Here is a 22,134-nt window from a genome sequence, read left to right on the forward strand (position 1 = left end):
GCTGTGACCCGCCCCAGGTTAGGTTCATCTCCTTCAGCTCAGCTGTCACCGTACGCCGCCACGTGTTCTTGGGCCGGCCTTGCTTCCTTTTCCCAGGTGGAGTCCAACGTAGTGCGATCTTGGGGATGTGATCTTGGTCCATCCTCAGAACATGCCCAAGCATTGGAATCAGTGGCATTGATCTGTAGCACTACACTGTTGCACTTGGTCTTCTTGTATAGATGTGCATTGGATATTTTCTCCAGCCAGAAGATTCAACAGTTTCCTGAGGCATCCATTGTGGAAGGCTTCGACTTTTTTCATGTCGTAGGATGTTACTCGCCAGCACTCCGAGTCGTACACCAATACAGATTTGACATTACTGTTGTAAAGTCGGACCTTTGTTCTTAAGCTATATTGCTTGGACTTCCAGATGGTGTGTAGCCTAGCAAAAGCACCCTGTGTCTTTCCGAGTCTTGCTCTAATGTCCTTTTGTGCAGAGTTGTCCTTACTGACGAGACTTCCCAGATAGGTAAAGTCCTCAACATAGTCAAGAGCGTGTCCATTCACTGTGATTGGTACATCTGGAGTGGCATTAATGCACATCACTTGTGTTTTGGACACATTTATGTTCAGCCCCACCTGTTGGGCAAATTTGTTCAGTCTGTTCAGTTTTCTCTTGGAGATGGATGTGCTTTGGTGCAAGGACAGCAAGATCATCAGCAAAATCTAGGTCTTCAAGTTGGGAGAACAAAGTCCACTGGATACCCCTGGGTCTGTCAGTTGTATTCCGCATGACCCAGTCTATGGCAATCAGGAAGAGAAAGGGGGAAATAGTACACCCTTGCCGCACACCAGACTCCACAGTGAACCATGTAGATGGCTCACCATTAACAATGACGCTGCATTCAAAGTGACGGTAGAACATCCCTGAGAGTGACCAGTTTTGGAGGAACTCCATAGGCCCCAACAATCTTCCATAGGGCGTCACGATGCAGGCTGTCAAAGACTTTGCGAGAGTCGATGAAGTTGATGTGCAGAGTGTTCCATTCTACACACTGCTCGATAATGTTCCTCAGAGCGAAGATCTGGTCTATGCAGCCCCTTCCTCTCCTGAACCCTGCTTGTTCCTGCCGTAGCTTCTGATCAATAGTGGAATCGATTCTGCCGAGTAAAAGAAGACCTTAGATGGTACTGATAGCAGCATGATGCCCCTCCAGTTGTCACAGTTTTGGAGGTTTTCTTTCTTGGGGAGTTTGACAATCAGGCCCTTGTCCCAGTCTTGAGGTATTACTTCCTTCTCCCAGATGTCTTTAAAGAGATCAGTAAGCACATTGACAGAGGTGTAAGGTCAGCTTTCAGCATCTCTGTGTAGACAGAGTCTATGCCGGCGGCTTTCCCATTCTTCAAGGCTTTGGTGGCAAATTTGACCTCTTCTTTACTTGGGGGGGTGGTCTCGAGGTCAAGGAGACTTTCTGCTGATGAAGGGTTGGCAGGATCATCTGGCTGATGAAGGGTTGGCAGGATCATGTGGCCCCCGGCAGTTGAGTACCTCACGGAAATGCTCAACCCATCCCAAGATCTGGTCACTCTCAGTGGTGAGGATGTTGCCCTGTTTATCTTTACCAGGGGCCGGCTGGCTGTTGTACTTGCCTGTCAGTTGCTTTGTGATCTTGTAAATCGTACTCAACTCACCCCGTGCAGCTGCACACTCAGCTTACTACACACTATCACTACACACTATCACTACACACTATCACTACACACTATCACTACGCACTATCACTACACACTATCACTACGCACTATCACTACGCACTATCACTACGCATTATCACTACACACTATCACTACACACTATAATTACGCACTATCACTACGCACTATCACTACGCACTATCACTACACACTACCACTACGCACTATCACTACACACTATCACTACACACTATCACTACGCACTATCACTACGCACTATCACTACACACTATCACTACACACTATCACTACGCACTATCACTACACACTATCACTACGCACTATCACTACGCACTATCACTACACACTATCACTACGCACTATCACTACGCACTATCACTACACACTATCACTATGTTATTAAGATGTTAGTAATCTGCAATGGTGAGAACATACCTTTTTCAATACTGATTCATGTTTTCATCCCATGTTTTCCTTTTTGCAGATGAAGCTGTGGAACAAGTACAAGGTCACCAGTATCCCCTCCTTGGTGTTTGTGGATACCTCCACAGGGAAGGTGGTGTGTCGGAACGGTTTACTGGTGGTTAGAGACGACCCCAAAGGTGAGCCACCAAAGTGCACACCTAACCAAACGTCCCACTGACATACCCACTCACCTCACACTTCTGACATACCCACTCACCTCACACTTCTGACATACCCACTCACCTCACACTTCTGACATACCCACTCACCTCACACTTCCGACATACCCACTCACCGCACACTTCTGACATACCCACTCACCTCACACTTCTGACATACCCACTCACCTCACACTTCTGACATACCCACTCACCTCACACTTCTGACATACCCACTCACCTCACACTTCTGACATACCCACTCACCTCACACTTCTGACATACACACTCACCTCACACTTCTGACATACCCACTCACCTCACACTTCCGACATACCCACTCACCTCACACTTCCGACATACCCACTCACCTCACACTTCTGACATACCCACTCACCTCACACTTCTGACATACCCACTCACCTCACACTTCTGACATACCCACTCACCTCACACTTCTGACATACACACTCACCTCACACTTCTGACATACCCACTCACCTCACACTTCTGACATACCCACTCACCTCACACTTCTGACATACACACTCACCTCACACTTCTGACATACACACTCACCTCACACTTCTGACATACCCACTCACCTCACACTTCTGACATACCCACTCACCTCACACTTCTGACATACCCACTCACCTCACACTTCCGACATACCCACTCACCTCACTCTTCCGACATACCCACTCACCTCACTCTTCCGACATACCCACTCACCTCACACTTCCGACATACCCACTCACCTCACACTTCCGACATACCCACTCACCTCACACTTCTGACATACACACTCACCTCACACTTCTGACATACCCACTCACCTCACACTTCTGACATACCCACTCACCTCACACTTCTGACATACACACTCACCTCACACTTCTGACATACACACTCACCTCACACTTCTGACATACCCACTCACCTCACACTTCTGACATACCCACTCACCTCACACTTCTGACATACCCACTCACCTCACACTTCCGACATACCCACTCACCTCACTCTTCCGACATACCCACTCACCTCACTCTTCCGACATACCCACTCACCTCACATTTCTGACATACCCACTCACCTCACACTTCCGACATACCCACTCACCTCACTCTTCTGACATACCCGCTCACCTCACACTTCCGACATACCCACTCACCTCACACTTCTGACATACCCACTCACCTCACACTTCTGACATACCCACTCACCTCACACTTCTGACATACCCGCTCACCTCACACTTCCGACATACCCACTCACCTCACACTTCTGACATACCCACTCACCTCACACTTCCGACATACCCACTCACCTCACACTTCTGACATACCCACTCACCTCACACTTCCGACATACTCACTCACCTCACTCTTCCGACATACCCACTCACCTTAAAAGTGATTAGTGATGTGTGTTTCCCACTATGATATAGAGTAAAAGTGATATAATGAAGACAACACATGATGTAAGTGTCTATATTAGCTATATTAGCCTACTATCAAAATGACTTTAAAAGTCTTATATAAGTGTTAAAAACCCTGTTTCCATATTTTCCAAATTGTGTTAGATGTAAATATAAACGGAATACAATAATTTGCAAATCATTTTCAAGCCATATTCAGTTGAATATGCTACAAAGACAACATATTTGATGTTCAAACTCATAAACTTTATTTTTTTTGCAAATAATAATTAACTTAGAATTTCATGGCTGCAACACGTGCCAAAGTAGTTGGGAAAGGGCATGTTCACCACTGTGTTACATGGCCTTTCCTTTTAACAACACTCAGTAAAGGTTTGGGAACTGAGGAGACACATTTTTGAAGCTTCTCAGGTGGAATTCTTTCCCATTCTTGCTTGATGTACAGCTTAAGTTGTTCAACAGTCCGGGGGTCTCCCTTCTGCTATTTTAGGCTTCACATTTTCAATGGGAGACAGGTCTGGACTACAGGCAGGCCAGTCTAGTACCCGCACTCTTTTACTATGAAGCCACGTTGATGTAACACGTGGCTTGGCATTGTCTTGCTGAAATAAGCAGGGGCGTCCATGGTAACGTTGCTTGGATGGCAACATATGTTGCTCCAAAAGCTGTATGTACCTTTCAGCATTAATGGCGCCTTCACAGATGTGTAAGTTACCCATGTCTTGGCCACTAATACACCCCCATACCATCACACATGCTGCCTTTTACACTTTGCGCCTAGAACAATCCGGATGGTTCTTTTCCTCTTTGGTCCGGAGGACACGACGTCCACAGTTTCCAAAAACAATTTGAAATGTGGACTCGTCAGACCACAGAACACTTTTCCACTTTGTATCAGTCCATCTTAGATGAGCTCAGGCCCAGCGAAGCCGACGGCGTTTCTGGGTGTTGTTGATAAACGGTTTTTGCCTTACATAGGAGAGTTTTAACTAGCACTTACAGATGTAGCGACCAACTGTAGTTACTGACAGTGGGTTTCTGAAGTGTTCCTGAGCCCATGTGGTGATATCCTTTACACACTGAGGTCACGGGCTTAGCTGCTTACGTGCAGTGATTTCTCCAGATTCTCTGAACCCTTTGACGATATAACGGAGCGTAGATGGTGAAATCCCTAAATTCCTTGCAATAGCTGGTTGGGAAAGGTTTTTCTTAAACTGTTCAACAATTTGCCCACGCATTTGTTGACAAAGTGGTGACCCTCGCCCCATCCTTGTTTGTGAATGACTGAGCATTTCATGGAATCTACTTTTATACCCAATCATGGCACCCACCTGTTCCCAATTAGCCTGCACACCTGTGGGATGTTCCAAATAAGTGTTTGATGAGCATTCCTCAACTTTATCAGTATTTATTGCCACCTTTCCCAACTTCTTTGTCACGTGTTGCTGGCATCAAATTCTAAAGTTAATGATTATTTGCACAAAAAAAAAATGTTTATGAGTTTGAACATCAAGTATGTTGTCTTTGTAGCATATTCAACTGAATATGGCTTGAAAATGATTTGCAAATCATTGTATTCTGTTTATATTTACATCTAACACAATTTCCCAACTCATATGGAAACAGGGTTTGTATGAGACACCAGTAAGACAGTTATCACAATTTAAAAGTGCTAAATCAGCGTCTCTTGATGAAGTTATTCCAATGGATGTGTCAAATGTTGTCAAACAAGAATGATCTGTGAACAAACAAACTATTGTCAGGTGTGTCGGATCCAAGAAGGAGATTTGTGAAAGCTTGAAAGCAGCATAAATATCTTCTGCATTTGTCTTTTTATTGATTTGCTTGTCCTTTCATTGCAGTCGTCACAAAGAAGTGATCATTCAGGGTGTCTAGTTCTGCTCTTTACGTTCTATCTTATAGAGGAAGGATCCAAACATGCTCAAATCTTCTGACATGACACTGAAACTCCACCAGTTGATGTTGACTCTTGAAAGCTGAAATGTCACCCAGTAGCTCCGCACGCTAATATTAGCCTTCCATTCTCTCCAGGCCTGGAGTTCCCCTGGGGGCCAAAGCCATTTGCAGAGGTGGTGGCGGGGCCTCTGCTCAGGAACAACAACAGGCAGACGACAGACAGCAGTAGTCTGGAGGGCCACTACGTAGGAGTCTACTTCTCTGCACACTGGGTGAGTGTTGCCACACCATCAGCCAATCACAGGCAGCCTGGCCTGAGGAAGAAGGAGTTGCAAGTGGAACAGGAAGGTGGAGGAGGTGGTGCTGGCTCTCCATCGCTGGCCATTGGTCTTCAGGGCCATCGTTCAAAGGCAGCGCTACCCTAACATCCGCCTATTGTCTTTCTGCTGCGAGTGAAGCTGGTGACTGAGCAGTGCTGGACAATGATCACACAACTGTTGAGCTTCATCTTCACCAACCAGATGGGAGCCACTTATATTGAAGTCATTGATGAAAGGGTTGTGAATTGTAGAGAAAGCTGACGTGTACAATGTGGGACCATACAAACACCACACACCCTTTAAAGGTTGATCTAACATAAACATTAGAAGCCTACTGCTGATCTACTTGAGCCAAACTCTTGAAGAGTGGCTGAAGAATACATTGACCCTCACTTTGTTTGGAGTTTGCGCCTCCAAGTGGCGAAATATGTCATTGCAAGGATTACACATTTATGAAATTGCACAAAGATTTTTTTAACCTATTATATTAGTTTCTGGTAATGGTGTGAACTCATCTTGTCTTCCATGTCTGAAGTACAGCAGAAGACGCCACTCAATCAATCAATCAATCAATCAATCAATCAATCAATCAGTGTTTACTTATATAGCCCTAAATCAAGAGTGCCATAACGACATCCTCAGCTCATATATATATATATATACTAACAGACTATTTAGTAGTGACAACTAGGGTTGCGGTCGTGGAACTGTGGACCAGCTCTATACTCTCGGCAGGGTCCTTGAGGGTGCATGGGAGTTTGCACAACCAGTCTACATGTGCTTTGTGGACTTGGAGAAGGTATTCGACCGTGTCCCTCGGTAAGTCCTGTGGGGAGTGCTCAGAGAGTATGGGGTAACGGACTGTCTTATTGTGGCAGTCCGCTCCCTGTATGATCAGTGTCAGAGCTTGGTCCGCATTGCCGGCAGTAAGTCGGACACGTTTCCAGTGAGGGTTGGACTCCGCCAAGGCTGCCCTTTGTCACCCATTCTGTTCATAACTTTATGGACAGAATTTCTAGGCGCAGTCAAGGCGTTGAGGGGATCTGGTTTGGTGGCTGCAGGATTAGGTCTCTGCTTTTTGCAGATGTGGTCCTGATGGCTTCATCTGGCCAGGATCTTCAGCTCTCACTGGATCGGTTTGCAGCTGAGTGTGAAGCGACTGGGATGAGAATCAGCACCTCCAAGTCCGAGTCCATGGTTCTCTCCCGGAAAAGGGTGGAGTGCCATCTCCGGGTTGGGGAGGAGATCTTGCCCCAAGTGGAGGAGTTCAAGTACCTGGGAGTCTTGTTCACGAGTGAGGGAAGAGTGGATGGTGAGATCGACAGGCGGATCGGTGCGGCGTCTTCAGTAATGCGGACGCTGTATCGATCCGTTGTGGTGAAGAAGGAGCTGAGCCGGAAGGCAAAGCTCTCAATTTACCGGTCGATCTACGTTCCCATCCTCACCTATGGTCATGAGCTTTGGGTTATGACCAAAAGGACAAGATCACGGGTACAAGCAGCCCAAATGAGTTTCCTCCGCCGGGTGGTGGGTCTCTCCCTTAGAGATAGGGTGAGAAGCTCTGCCATCCGGGGGGAGCTCAAAGTAAAGCCGCTGCTCCTCCACATGGAGAGGAGCCAGATGAGGTGGTTCGGGCATCTGGTCAGGATGCCACCCGAACGCCTCCCTAGGGAGGTGTTTAGGGCACGTCCGACCGGTAGGAGGCCGCGGGGAAGACCCAGGACACGTTGGGAAGACTATGTCTCCCGGCTGGCCTGGGAACGCCTCGGGGTCCCACAGGAAGAGCTGGACGAAGTGGCTGGGGAGAGGGAAGTCTGGGCTTCCCTGCTTAGGCTGCTGCCCCCGCGACCCGACCTCGGATAAGCGGAAGAAGATGGATGGATGGATGGAACTAGGGTTGCAAAGAGGTGGAAAGTTTCCGGAAATTTACCACGGGAAGTTAAGCTCGGGAAGTTTGGAAATATTCACCATTTTTTTAGTATCCAAAGTTGGACAGCGTCCATGGGAATTAATGAAAATATATGGGAATTAATGGGAATATACAAACCCCGTTTCCATATGAGTTGGGAAATTGTGTTGGATGTAAATATAAACGGAATACAATGATTTGCAAATCATTTTCAAGCCATATTCAGTTGAATATGCTACAAAGACAACATATTTGATGTTCAAACTCATAAACTTTTTTTTTTTTTTTTGCAAATAATCATTAACTTTAGAATTTGATGCCAGCAACACGTGACAAAGAAGTTGGGAAAGGTGGCAATAAATACTGATAAAGTTGAGGAATGCTCATCAAACACTTATTTGGAACATCCCACAGGTGTGCAGGCTAATTGGGAACAGGTGGGTGCCATGATTGGGTATAAAAGTAGATTCCATGAAATGCTCAGTCATTCACAAACAAGGATGGGGCGAGGGTCACCACTTTGTCAACAGATGCGTGAGCAAATTGTTGAACAGTTTAAGAAAAACCTTTCTCAAGCAGCTATTGCAAGGAATTTAGGGATTTCACCATCTACGCTCCGTAATATCATCAAAGGGTTCAGAGAATCTGGAGAAATCACTGCACGTAAGCAGCTAAGCCCGTGACCTTCCATCCCTCAGGCTGTACTGCATCAACAAGCGACATCAGTGTGTAAAGGATATCACCACATGGGCTCAGGAACACTTCAGAAACCCACTGTCAGTAACTACAGTTGGTCGCTACATCTGTAAGTGCAAGTTAAAACTCTCCTATGCAAGGCGAAAACCGTTTATCAACAACACCCAGAAACGCCGTCGGCTTGGCTGGGCCTGAGCTCATCTAAGATGGACTGATACAAAGTGGAAAAGTGTTCTGTGGTCTGACGAGTCCACATTTCAAATTGTTTTTGGAAACTGTGGACGTTGTGTCCTCCGGACCAAAGAGGAAAAGAACCATCCGGATTGTTCTAGGCGCAAAGTGTAAAAGCCAGCATGTGTGATGGTATGGGGGTGTATTAGTGGCCAAGACATGGGTAACTTACACATCTGTGAAGGCACCATTAATGCTGAAAGGTACATACAGGTTTTGGAGCAACATATGTTGCCATCCAAGCAACGTTACCATGGACGCCCCTGCTTATTTCAGCAAGACAATGCCAAGCCACGTGTTACATCAACGTGGCTTCATAGTAAAAGAGTGCGGGTACTAGACTGGCCTGCCTGTAGTCCAGACCTGTCTCCCATTGAAAATGTGTGAAGCCTAAAATAGCACAACGGAGACCCCCGGACTGTTGAACAACTTAAGCTGTACATCAAGCAAGAATGGGAAAGAATTCCACCTGAGAAGCTTCAAAAATGTGTCTCCTCAGTTCCCAAACCTTTACTGAGTGTTGTTAAAAGGAAAGGCCATGTAACACAGTGGTGAACATGCCCTTTCACAACTACTTTGGCACGTGTTGCAGACATGAAATTCTAAGTTAATTATTATTTGCAAAATAAAAATAAAGTTTATGAGTTTGAACATCAAATATGTTGTCTTTGTAGTGCATTCAATTGAATATGGCTTGAAAATGATTTGCAAATCATTGTATTCTGTTTATATTTACATCTAACACAATTTCCCAACTCATATGGAAACGGGGTTTGTATGTGAATGAATGGGGAATGACAATAATGATATATTATTGGCCACTTGTCTATATGCTGCTGCATCTTTGTGGCATTTGTGACGTAGCTCTTTGCACAGTATTTACAAATGTACACCGCCTTTCCGCCTACATTGGTTGTGGTGAAATGTCTCCACACATCAGATGGTGTACCTGGAATTATTCTCTTTGTATTGATTTATTCTTGTAAAAGACTAATGCAATGCCACACACAGATATAAATAGTCAGCTAAACAATTGGAGTAGTCTTTAAAAAATATTCTACTGATGGACAAATGAATAGAAATAGGCTAGATGAATAAATGAACAGTCAATCAAAGTATAAGCTACATTCTTGTATGACAACAGAATGTCTAGCAGAACAGAAGGCAGAGGAAACTACACCTTTTCATTTACTATTTGATACTTCAACTTTACACATCACAAAAAAGGTCAATTCGGATCGCTAACATTGTTAGCATAAATGAATGGGATTTAACATAGAGAAAATTAGCATCACGGCTAACGGAGAAATATTTTGGGTTCATTATGAGACTGTGGTGGTACATAAACCTAGCTAGCTAGAGATATTGGCCCCAAAATCATTGAAGAAGTAGAGGAACAGCTAGCTAGCTTGAGTGTAAGTCTGCTGGAGTAGTCTACAGTCATACAGTAACAAGCAATTACACTTAAATACCATACAGCAAATATATTTACCCCATCAACACTTACCTGACTGGATGAAGTCCTTGGGCTCAAATACTAGTGTGGCCTCAATAGCCCTGCTGTAGTGTGTAGCATGCTGGGAATTATCTGGCCATGTGATGGAGGAATGCACAGTGCAGGGTTGAAATTCTACTGAATTTGCATTAAATCATGTTGTTTTAGCTAATCCGCTCGGGATGGTGTCCTGCTGGCCCCACTATGGACTGGACTCTCACACTATTATGTTAGATCCACTATGGACTGGACTCTCACACTATTATGTTAGATCCACTATGGACTGGACTCTCACTATTATGTTAGATCCACTATGGACTGGACTCTCACACTATTATGTTAGATCCACTATGGACTGGACTCTCACTATTATGTTAGATCCACTATGGACTGGACTCTCACACTATTATGTTAGATCCACTATGGACTGGACTCTCACACTATTATGTTAGACCCACTATGGACTGGACTCTCACACTATTATGTTAGATCCACTATGGACTGGACTCTCACACTATTATGTTAGATCCACTATGGACTGGACTCTCACACTATTATGTTAGATCCACTATGGACTGGACTCTCTCACTATTATGTTAGATCCACTATGGACTGGACTCTCACTATTATGTTAGATCCACTATGGACTGGACTCTCACACTATTATGTTAGATCCACTATGGACTGGACTCTCTCACTATTATGTTAGATCCACTATGGACTGGACTCTCACTATTATGTTAGATCCACTATGGACTGGACTCTCACACTATTATGTTAGATCCACTATGGACTGGACTCTCACACTATTATGTTAGATCCACTATGGACTGGACTCTCACACTATTATGTTAGATCCACTATGGACTGGACTCTCACTATTATGTTAGATCCACTATGGACTGGACTCTCACACTATTATGTTAGATCCACTATGGACTGGACTCTCACACTATTATGTTAGATCCACTATGGACTGGACTCTCTCACTATTATGTTAGATCCACTATGGACTGGACTCTCACTATTATGTTAGATCCACTATGGACTGGACTCTCACACTATTATGTTAGATCCACTATGGACTGGACTCTCTCACTATTATGTTAGATCCACTATGGACTGGACTCTCACACTATCATGTTAGATCCACTATGGACTGGACTCTCACACTATTATGTTAGATCCACTATGGACTGGACTCTCTCACTATTATGTTAGATCCACTATGGACTGGACTCTCACTATTATGTTAGATCCACTATGGACTGGACTCTCACACTATTATGTTAGATCCACTATGGACTGGACTCTCACACTATTATGTTAGATCCACTATGGACTGGACTCTCACATTATTATGTTAGATCCACTATGGACTGGACTCTCACTATTATGTTAGATCCACTATGGACTGGACTCTCACTATTATGTTAGATCCACTATGGACTGGACTCTCACTATTATGTTAGATCCACTATGGACTGGACTCTCACTATTATGTTAGATCCACTATGGACTGGACTCTCACAATATTATGTTAGATCTACTATGGACTGGACTCTCTTACTATTATGTTAGATCCACTATGGACTGGACTCTCACACTATTATGTTAGATCCACTATGGACTGGACTCTCACACTATTATGTTAGATCCACTATGGACTGGACTCTCACTATTATGTTAGATCCACTATGGACTGGACTCTCACTATTATGTTAGATCCACTATGGACTGGACTCTCACACTATTATGTCAGATCCACTATGAACTGGACTCTCACTATTATGTTAGATCCACTATGGACTGGACTCTTACTATTATGTTAGATTCACTATGGACTGGACTCTCACACTATTATGTTAGATCCACTATGGACTGGACTCTCACACTATTATGTTAGATCCACTATGGACTGGACTCTCACACTATTATGTTAGATCCACTATGGACTGGACTCTCACACTATTATGTTGGATCCACTATGGACTGGACTCTCACAATATTAGGTCAGACCCACTCGACATCTATTGCATTCGGTCTCCTCTAGAGGGGGGGGTTACCCACATATGCGGTCCTCTCCAAGGTTTCTCATAGTCATTCACATCGACGTCCCACTGGGGTGAGTTTTTCCTTGCCCTTATGTGGGCTCTGTACCGAGGATGTGGTTGTGGCTTGTGCAGCCCTTTGAGACACTTGTGATTTAGGGCTATATAAATAAACATTGATTGATTGATTGATTAATAATCATGCTGCAAGATCTAGCATGTTGCATTCAATGTTTATTCCCATTAATTCCCATGGAAAGTTTCCAACTTTGAATATTCTCGGAATTTTGCAACCCTAGTGACAACATGAAAAAGGCTCTGCTGTGGTGCAATGATGTCATCTCAACCGTCTCCGTAAAGTTAGCTCTCTTGTGCCCTGCAAAGCATTCTAGTCCAGTCAGGATTAGAAATAACTGACTGTTGTTGTTCTCCACTAGTGCCCACCCTGCCGCAGTCTGACCCGTGTCTTGGTGGACTCGTATCGCACGGTGAAAGAGTCGGGTGAAAAGTTCGAGATCGTGTTCGTCAGTGCCGACAGGTAGGAAGTAGTGCATGCTGGGTCTCATTCTTCACACTTCAGTCATGTTGTTGTTACACAACTCTCCAGGTCCGAGGAGTCTTTCAAGCAGTACTTCAGTGAGATGCCCTGGTTGGCAGTGCCATATTCGGACGAGGCTCGACGATCACGACTGAACAGGCTTTATGGGATTCAAGGTAATGGTGTTGTTTTCAAGTTGTCACCTTGTGTAAATGGTAAATAAAAAGAGAATACAACAAATCTGGTAGGGTCTCCCAAGGCAAACTGGTCCTAGGTGAGGGATCAGACAAAGAGCAGCTCGAAGACCTCGATGAAGAACACAAACCAAGGACCCAGATTTCCCTCGCCCGGACGCGGGTCACCGGGGCCCCCCTCTGGAGCCAGGCCCGGAGGTGGGGCAGGATGGCGAGCGCCTGGTGGCCGGGCCTGTCCCCATGGGGCCCGGCCGGGCACAGCCCGAAGAGGCAACGTGGGTCCCCCCTCCAATGGGCTCACCACCCATAGCAGGGGCCATAGAGGTCGGGTGCAGTGTGAGCTGGGCGGAAGCCGAGGGCAGGGCACTTGGCGGTCCGATCCTTGGCTACATAAGCTGGCTCTTGGGACGTGGAACGTCACTTCGCTGGGGGGGAAGGAGCCTGAGCTAGTGCGCGAGGTCGAGAAGTTCCGGCTAGATATAGTCGGACTCACTTCGACGCACAGCAAGGGCTCTGGAACCAGTTCTCTTGAGAGGGGCTGGACTCTCTTCCACTCTGGCGTTGCCGGCAGTGAGAGGTGACGGGCTGGGGTGGCAATTCTTGTCGCCCCTCGGCTCAAAGCCTGCACGTTGGAGTTCAACCCGGTGGACGAGAGGGTAGCTTCCCTCCGCCTTCGGGTGGGGGGACGGGTCCTGACTGTTGTTTGCGTTTACGCGCCAAGCGGCAGCTCAGAGTACCCACCCTTTTTGGATTCACTCGAGGGAGTACTGGAGAGTACAGCACCTCCAAGTCCGAGTCCATGGTTCTCTCCCGGAAAAGGGTGGAGTGCCATCTCCGGGTTGGGGAGGAGATCTTGCCCCAAGTGGAGGAGTTCAAGTACCTCGGAGTCTTGTTCACGAGTGAGGGAAGAGTGGATCGTGAGATCGACAGGCGGATCGGTGCGGCGTCTTCAGTAATGCGGACGCTGTATCGATCCGTTGTGGTGAAGAAGGAGCTGAGCCGGAAGGCAAAGCTCTCAATTTACCGGTCGATCTACGTTCCCATCCTCACTTATGGTCATGAGCTTTGGGTTATGACCGAAAGGACAAGATCACGGGTACAAGCGGCCCAAATGAGTTTCCTCCGTCGGGTGGCGGGGCTCTCCCTTAGAGATAGGGTGAGAAGCTCTGTCATTCGGGGGGAGCTCAAAGTAAAGCCGCTGCTCCTCCACATGGAGAGGAGCCAGATGAGGTGGTTCGGGCATCTGGTCAGGATGCCACCCGAACGCCTCCCTAGGGAGGTGTTTAGGGCACGTCCGACCGATAGGAGGCCACGGGGAAGACCCAGGACACGCTGGGAAGACTATGTCTCCCGGCTGGCCTGGGAACGCCTCAGGATCCCCCGGGAGGAGCTGGACGAAGTGGCTGGGGAGAGGGAAGTCTGGGCTTCCCTGCTTAGGCTGCTGCCCCCGCGACCCGACCTCGGATAAGCGGATGAAGATGGATGGATGGATGGATGGATGGATACAACAAATCCTTTTCAACTTATATTCAATTGAATAGACTGCAAAGACAAGATATTTCATGTTCACACTGACAAACTTTGTTATTTTTTGCAAATAATCATGAAGTTAGAATTGAATGGCAGCAACACATGGCAAAAAAGGCATTTTTACCAGTGTGTTACATGGCCTTTCCTTTTAACAACACTCAGTAAAGGTTTGGGAACTGAGGAGACACATTTTTGAAGTGGAATTCTTTCCCATTCTTGCTTGATGTACAGCTTAAGTTGTTCAACAGTCTCCCTTCTCATATTTGAGCCTTCACACATTTTCAATGTCTGGACTACAGGCAGGCCAACACTGTGATAGGACAATCTGTACTGAGTGGAAAACATGAAGTCATATTACAGTATCTGTCAAGTAGTAGCCCACATTTTAGGATTTGTTTGTACACAGCTAGCTAGACAGTATATGCTGCGTGTATCATGATCAATAAGAAGTGACTACCAGCTGGCCGGGGAAGTTTTTTTCTGGTTTATTTGGGGTAAGCATGCCATTTATGTCAATTGGCTTGTCTCCAAATTCCACATTTGCAGCTTAGTGTCCTGCCAACCTCACTCTCTCGGCTTCTGTTCGCTCCGACGTCTCACTCCCCCTTCGTGCGGCAGTTCATCCTCCGTATATTCAGCTTCTAAAATATAAGGTAGTGAATCCTCATTTGTCCAAAAATAGTCAACGTTGTTGTCTGTTCCCAAGTCTGTCATGATTAGAACACACACACACGTGTTTTGTTTCCAGTAGTAGTGTTAGTGTGTATACAAAACGTTGATGGAGGGTTTTGAAGTGGTTTTGGAGGACTTTCAAGGCTACAACAGTGACTCTCATTCGCTGCATCTTCCAAGTGTTTTTTTACCATCTTTAATTAAAATGCTAATAAAAAAAATAAGACGTGTTCTAGTGAACGATAGGCAACATTCCAAAAAAAAGTGCAGTTCTCCTTCAAGGAAAATATGTTCATGTCAGTGGAAAAATAAGGTTGCTATGAGAGAATCATACCTTTCCTGTACTTCCAACTATGCCTTGCCTTATTGAGCAAGGCATACCTGGCTTTCCTGCAAAGTATGTGAGGAATGTTGGACTGCACTTCACAAGACCACCCCGGACACATCCTCACTGTGCTCCTGGTTCTTCTCTGTTTCTGATAAGCCTGACAGATTGTGATCATGGGCAGTGACTACTTCCAAATGTGCAGGGAATGGGCCGCGGGATCGATTCCTCCTTATTGCTGCCTGGTGGCTGTTTGAGCGTGTCACTAAGGCAGTGTTCACTGCCATAGCTTGAAAACATTTCTTACAAAGAACGTCATTCCACGGAAACCGAGTGCTTGTCAGAAAAGGTCTTGCATGAAGTAAATGAGCCATTTCTTTCTCCCTAGGTATCCCCACCCTGATCCTGTTGGACACAGAGGGTCACATGATCACACGACAAGGCCGCGTGGAGGTGCTAAACGACCCGGAATGCCGTCTCTTCCCTTGGCACCCTCGGCCCGTGCTGGAGCTCAGCGAGTCAAACGCCGCACAGCTCCATGATGGGCCCTGCCTCGTCCTGTTTGTGGGTAAGTCTCAACTCTTCATCCAGCTAGCCAGCTTTCCTCTTCCACTACCCAACTAATCACGTTGAGCGCTATAAGAACTAACAACCAGAAGAGGCGATTCCTGAAGGAATGTTCCAATGCTGAAGTTGAAGTGAAATGAAATGCTGACAGAATGTAGTATGAATGTAAGAATAGTTGGAATGGTTTGAATGTTGAAGAGTTTGAATTTCCAGGAAAACCGGTATTTGGTTTGGAACTTGGGAAAGTGTTAGTTTGAATTTCCAGGATGAGTGGAATGTGTTGATGTTGGAATGGTTTGAATAGGTTGAAAAATGTGGGAATTGTGCAACTTGGAAAAATGTCCCATTCATTTCAATGGGAACTTCCTGGAAATTTGGGAATTTTGGGAGAAGCGGGATTTTTTGAAAGTGATTAGGAGTATGAATGTCTTAAATGAACTGAATTGGTTGGTGTTAGAATTGTTTAAATCGGACAAGAAATGTTGAAGTAGTAAATGGTATTGGGGAATTTTGGGAATTTTTTTGAACTTGGAAAAAGGGTAGTTTGAATTTCCAGAATGGTGGAATGTGTTGAAGGTGGAATGGGTTGAAGAATGTGCGGAATTGTGGAAGTTTGAAAAATGTCCCATTCATTTCAATTCTGGAAAATCCTTGGAATTTTTGGGGAAGTTTTCATTTCCAGGATGAGTGAAATGTATTGATGTTGGAATGGTTTGAATAGGTTGAAAAATGTGGGAATTGTGCAACTTGGAAAAATGTCCCATTCATTTCAATGGGAACTTCCTGGAAATTTGGGAATTTTGGGAAAAGCGGGATTTTTTGAAAGTGATTAGTAGCATGAATGTCATAAATGAACTGAATTGGTTGGTGTTAGAATTGTTTAAATCGGACAAGAAACGTTGAATTAGTAAATGGTATTGGGGAATTTGGGGATTTTTTTTTAACTTGGAAAAAGGGTAGTTTGAATTTCCAGAATGGTGGAATGATTTGAATGGGTTGAAGAATGTGGGGAATTTTGGAGGTTTGAAAAATGTCCCATTCATTTCAATGGGAATTTCCCCCAAAGAATTGGGAATTTCGGGAAAAGCGGGAATTTTTTTGAAAATGGTACAAAAAAACACACTTGAATGGTCTGAACGAGTTGAAATGGTTGGTGTTGAAATTGTTCAAATCCGTGGAGAAATATTGAAGTAGTAACATGTTGAAATGAGAAATGGTTTTACTGAATTCCTGGAATTTTGGGAAAAACCGGGAATTTTTCAAGTTCAAAAAACAACTTTGTTTTTGGACCTGATTAAGAGGAATGTTTTGACGGTGGAACGGTTGAAATGCGTTGAAAAATGTGGAAGGAGTAGTCGTCAGAAAAAAGGGTGGAAATAGGGCTTTGGAAAAGCAGGTATTTGGAAAATCCTGCAATTTTTGGGGAAATTGGAAAAAGGGAAGTTTTAATTTCCAGGATGAGTGGAATGTGTTGATGTTGGAATGGTTTTAATAGGTTGAAAAATGTGGGAATTGTGCAACTTGGAAAAATGTCCCATTCATTTCAATGGGAACTTCCTGGAAATTTGGGAATTTGAGGAAAAGCGGGATTTTTTGAAAGTGATTAGGAGTATGAATGTCCTAAATGAACTGAATTGGTTGGTCTTAGAATTGTTTAAATCGGACAAGAAATGTTGAAGTAGTAAATGGTATTGGGGAATTTCGGGAATTTTTTTTAACTTGGAAAAAGGGTAGTTTGAATTTCCAGAATGGTGGAATGTGTTGAAGGTAGAATGGGTTGAAGAATGTGCGGAATTGTGGAAGTTTGAAAAATGTCCCATTCATTTTAATAAGAATTTCCCCCAAAAATGTGGGTATTTCGGGAAAACCGTGAATTTTTTTGAAAATGCTAAATAAAACAAAAAACTTGAATGGTCTGAACAAGTTGAAATGGTTGGTGTTGAAATTGTTCAAATCCGTGGAGAAATATTGAAGTAGTAACATGTTGAAATGAGAAATGGTATTACGGAATTTGGGGAAAACCGGGAATTTTTCCAGTTCAAAAAACAACTTTGTTTTTGGTCCTGATTAAGAGGAATGTTTTGACGGTGGAACGGTTGAAATGCGTTGAAAAATGTGGAAGGAGTAGTCGCCAGAAAAAAGGGTGGAAATAGGGCTTTGGAAAAGCAGGTATTTGGAAAATCCTGCAATTTTTTTGGAAATTGGAAAAAGGGAAGTTTGAATTTCCAGGATGAGTGGAATGTGTTGATGTTGGAATGGTTTGAATAGGTTGAAAAATGTGGGAATTGTGCAACTTGGAAAAATGTCCCATTCATTTCAATGGGAACTTCCTGGAAATTTGGGAATTTTGGGAAAAGCGGGATTTTTTGAAAGTGATTAGGAGTATGAATGTCCTAAATGAACTGAATTGGTTGGTGTTAGAATTGTTTAAATCGATCAAGAAATGTTGAATTAGTAAATGGTATTGGGGAATTTTGGGAACTTTTTTGAACTTGGAAAAAGGGTAGTTTGAATTTCCAGAATGGTGGAATGTGTTGAAGGTGGAATGGGTTGAAGAATGTGCGGGATTGTGGAAGTTTGAAAAATGTCCCATTCATTTCAATAAGAATTTCCCCCCAAAAATTGGGTATTTCGGGAAAACCGTGAATTTTTTTGAAAATGCTAAAAAAAACAAAAAACTTGAATAGTCTGAACAAGTTGAAATGGTTGGTGTTGAAATTGTTCAAATCCGTGGAGAAATATTGAAGTAGTAACATGTTGAAATGAGAAATGGTATTACGGAATTCCTGGAATTTTGGGAAAACCGGGAATTTTTCCAGTTCAAAAAAACAACTTTGTTTTTGGTCCTGATTAAGAGGAATGTTTTGAGGGTGGAACAGTTGAAATGCATTGAAAAATGTGGAAGGAGTAGTCGCCAGAAAAAAGGGTGGAAATAGGGCTTTGGAAAAGCAGGAATTTTGGAAAATCCTGTAATTTTTTTGGAACTTGGAAAAAGGGAAGTTTGAATTTCCAGGATGGTGGAATGTGTTGAAGGTGGAATGGTTTGAATGGGTTGAAAAATGTGGAAATGGTGGAAGTTTGAAAAATGGCCAATTCATTTCAATGGGAACTTTCTGGAAATTTGGGAATTTTGGGAAAAGCTGGATTTAAAAAACATGATTAGTAGCATGAATGTCCTAAATGAGCTGAATTAGTTGGTGTTAGAATTGTTTAAATCGGGCAAGAAATGCTGAAGTATTAAATGGTATTGGGGAATTTCGGGAATTTTTTTGAACTTGGAAAAAGGGTAGTTTGAATTTCCAGGATGGTGGAATGTGTTGAAGGTGGAATGGGTTGAATGGGTTGAAGAATGTGCGGAATTGTGGAAGTTTGAAAAATGTCCCATTCATTTCAATAAGAATTTCCCCCAAAAATGTGGGTATTTCGGGAAAACCGTGAATTTTTTTGAAAATGCTAAAAAAACAAAAAACTTGAATGGTCTGAACAAGTTGAAATGGTTGGTGTTGAAATTGTTCAAATCCGTGGAGAAATATTGAAGTAGTAACCTGTTGAAATGAGAAATGGTATTACGGAATTCCTGGAATTTGGGGAAAACCGGGAATTTTCCAGTTCAAAAAACAACTTTGTTTTTGGTCCTGATTAAGAGGAATGTTTTGAGGGTGGAACGGTTGAAATGCGTTGAAAAATGTGGAAGGAGTAGTCGCCAGAAAAAAGGGTGGAAATAGGGCTTTGGAAAAGCAGGAATTTTGGAAAATCCTGTAATTTTTTTGGAACTTGGAAAAAGGGAAGTTTGAATTTCCAGGATGGTGGAATGTGTTGAAGGTGGAATGGTTTGAATAGGTTGAAAAATGTGGAAATGGTGGAAGTTTGAAAAATGGCCAATTCATTTCAATGGGAACTTTCTGGAATTTTGGGAAAAGCTGGATTTAAAAAAAATGATTAGTAGCATGAATGTCCTAAATGAGCTGAATTAGTTGGTGTTAGAATTGTTTAAATCGGGCAAGAAATGCTGAAGTATTAAATGGTATTGGGGAATTTGGGGAATTTTTTTGAACTTGGAAAAAGGGTATTTTGAATTTCCAGAATGGTGGAATGTGTTGAAGGTGGAATGGTTTGAATGGGTTTGAGAATGTGGGAATTGTGGAAGTTTGAAAAATGTCCCATTCATTTCAATTCTGGAAAATCCTGGAATTTTTGGGGAAGTTTTAATTTCCAGGATGAGTGAAATGTGTTGATGTTGGAATGGTTTGAATAAGTTGAAAAATGTGGGAATTGTGCAACTTGGAAAAATGTCCCAACCATTTGAATGGGAACTTCCTGGAAATGTGGGAATTTTGGGAAAAGCGGGATTTTTTTGAAAATGATTAGTAGCATGAATGTCCTAAATGAACTGAATTGGTTGGTGTTAGAATTGTTTGAATCGGACAAGAAATGTTGAATTAGTAAATGGTATTGGGGAATTTCGGGAATTTTTTTGAACTTGGAAAAAGGGTAGTTTGAATTTCCAGAATGGTGGAATGTGTTGAAGGTGGAATGATTTGAATAATGTGGGGAATTGTGGAGGTTTGAAAAATGTCCCATTCATTTCAATGGGAATTTCCCCCCAAGAATTGGGAATTTGCTGAGGTTGCTGAGGTAGTTAAAAAGCTCCTCGGTGGCAAGGCCCCGGGGGTAGATGAGATCCGCCCGGAGTTCCTTAAGGCTCTGGATGCTGTGGGGCTGTCTTGGTTGACAAGACTCTGCAGCATCGCGTGGACATCGGGGGCGGTACCTCTGGATTGGCAGACCGGGGTGGTGGTTCCTCTCTTTAAGAAGGGGAACCGGAGGGTGTGTTCTAACTATCGTGGGATCACACTCCTCAGCCTTCCCGGTAAGGTCTATTCAGGTGTACTGGAGAGGAGGCTACGCCGGATAGTCCAACCTCGGATTCAGGAGGAACAGTGTGGTTTTCGTCCTGGTCGTGGAACTGTGGACCAGCTCTATACTCTCGGCAGGGTCCTTGAGGGTGCATGGGAGTTTGCCCAACCAGTCTACATGTGTTTTGTGGACTTGGAGAAGGCATTCGACCGTGTCCCTCGGGAAGTCCTGTGGGGAGTGCTCAGAGAGTATGGGGTATCGGACTGTCTGATTGTGGCGGTCCGCTCCCTGTATGATCAGTGTCAGAGCTTGGTCCGCATTGCCGGCAGTAAGTCGGACACGTTTCCAGTGAGGGTTGGACTCCGCCAAGGCTGCCCTTTGTCACCCATTCTGTTCTGAACTTTTATGGACAGAATTTCTAGGCGCAGTCAAGGCGTTGAGGGGATCTGGTTTGGTGGCTGCAGGATTAGGTCTCTGCTTTTTGCAGATGATGTGGTCCTGATGGCTTCATCTGGCCAGGATCTTCAGCTCTCACTGGATCGGTTCGCAGCCGAGTGTGAAGCAACTGGGATGAGAATCAGCACCTCCAAGTCCGAGTCCATGGTTCTCGCCCGGAAAAGGGTGGAGTGCCATCTCCGGGTTGGGGAGGAGATCTTGCCCCAAGTGGAGGAGTTCAAGTACCTCGGAGTCTTGTTCACGAGTGGGGGAAGAGTGGATCGTGAGATCGACAGGCGGATCGGTGCGGCGTCTTCAGTAATGCGGACGCTGTATCGATCCGTTGTGGTGAAGAAGGAGTTGAGCTGGAAGGCAAAGCTCTCAATTTACCGGTCGATCTACGTTCCCATCCTCACCTATGGTCATGAGCTTTGGGTTATGACCGAAAGGACAAGATCACGGGTACAAGCGGCCCAAATGAGTTTCCTCCGCCGGGTGGCGGGGCTCTCCCTTAGAGATAGGGTGAGAAGCTCTGTCATCCGGGAGGAGCTCAAAGTAAAGCCGCTGCTCCTCCACATGGAGAGGAGCCAGATGAGGTGGTTCGGGCATCTGGTCAGGATGCCACCCGAACG

At 44.5% G+C, this 22,134-nt stretch overlaps 1 protein-coding gene across 1 annotated transcript in view; it reads left to right on the top strand.

The window, feature by feature from the left end:
• Nucleotides 1-22,134, top strand: part of nxn (nucleoredoxin) — a 129,936-nt gene that overhangs the window by 90,966 nt on the left and 16,836 nt on the right. The window contains exons 2-6 of the mRNA XM_061973228.2: nt 2,183-2,300; nt 5,818-5,954; nt 12,822-12,922; nt 12,992-13,098; nt 16,032-16,211. Coding sequence (XP_061829212.1) covers nt 2,183-2,300; nt 5,818-5,954; nt 12,822-12,922; nt 12,992-13,098; nt 16,032-16,211 — 643 coding nt within the window. The remainder of the gene's footprint in view (nt 1-2,182; nt 2,301-5,817; nt 5,955-12,821; nt 12,923-12,991; nt 13,099-16,031; nt 16,212-22,134) is intronic.

The sequence above is a fragment of the Nerophis lumbriciformis genome, linkage group LG17, assembly GCF_033978685.3.
Source record: "Nerophis lumbriciformis linkage group LG17, RoL_Nlum_v2.1, whole genome shotgun sequence".
NCBI classification, from domain to species: Eukaryota; Metazoa; Chordata; class Actinopteri; order Syngnathiformes; family Syngnathidae; genus Nerophis; species Nerophis lumbriciformis.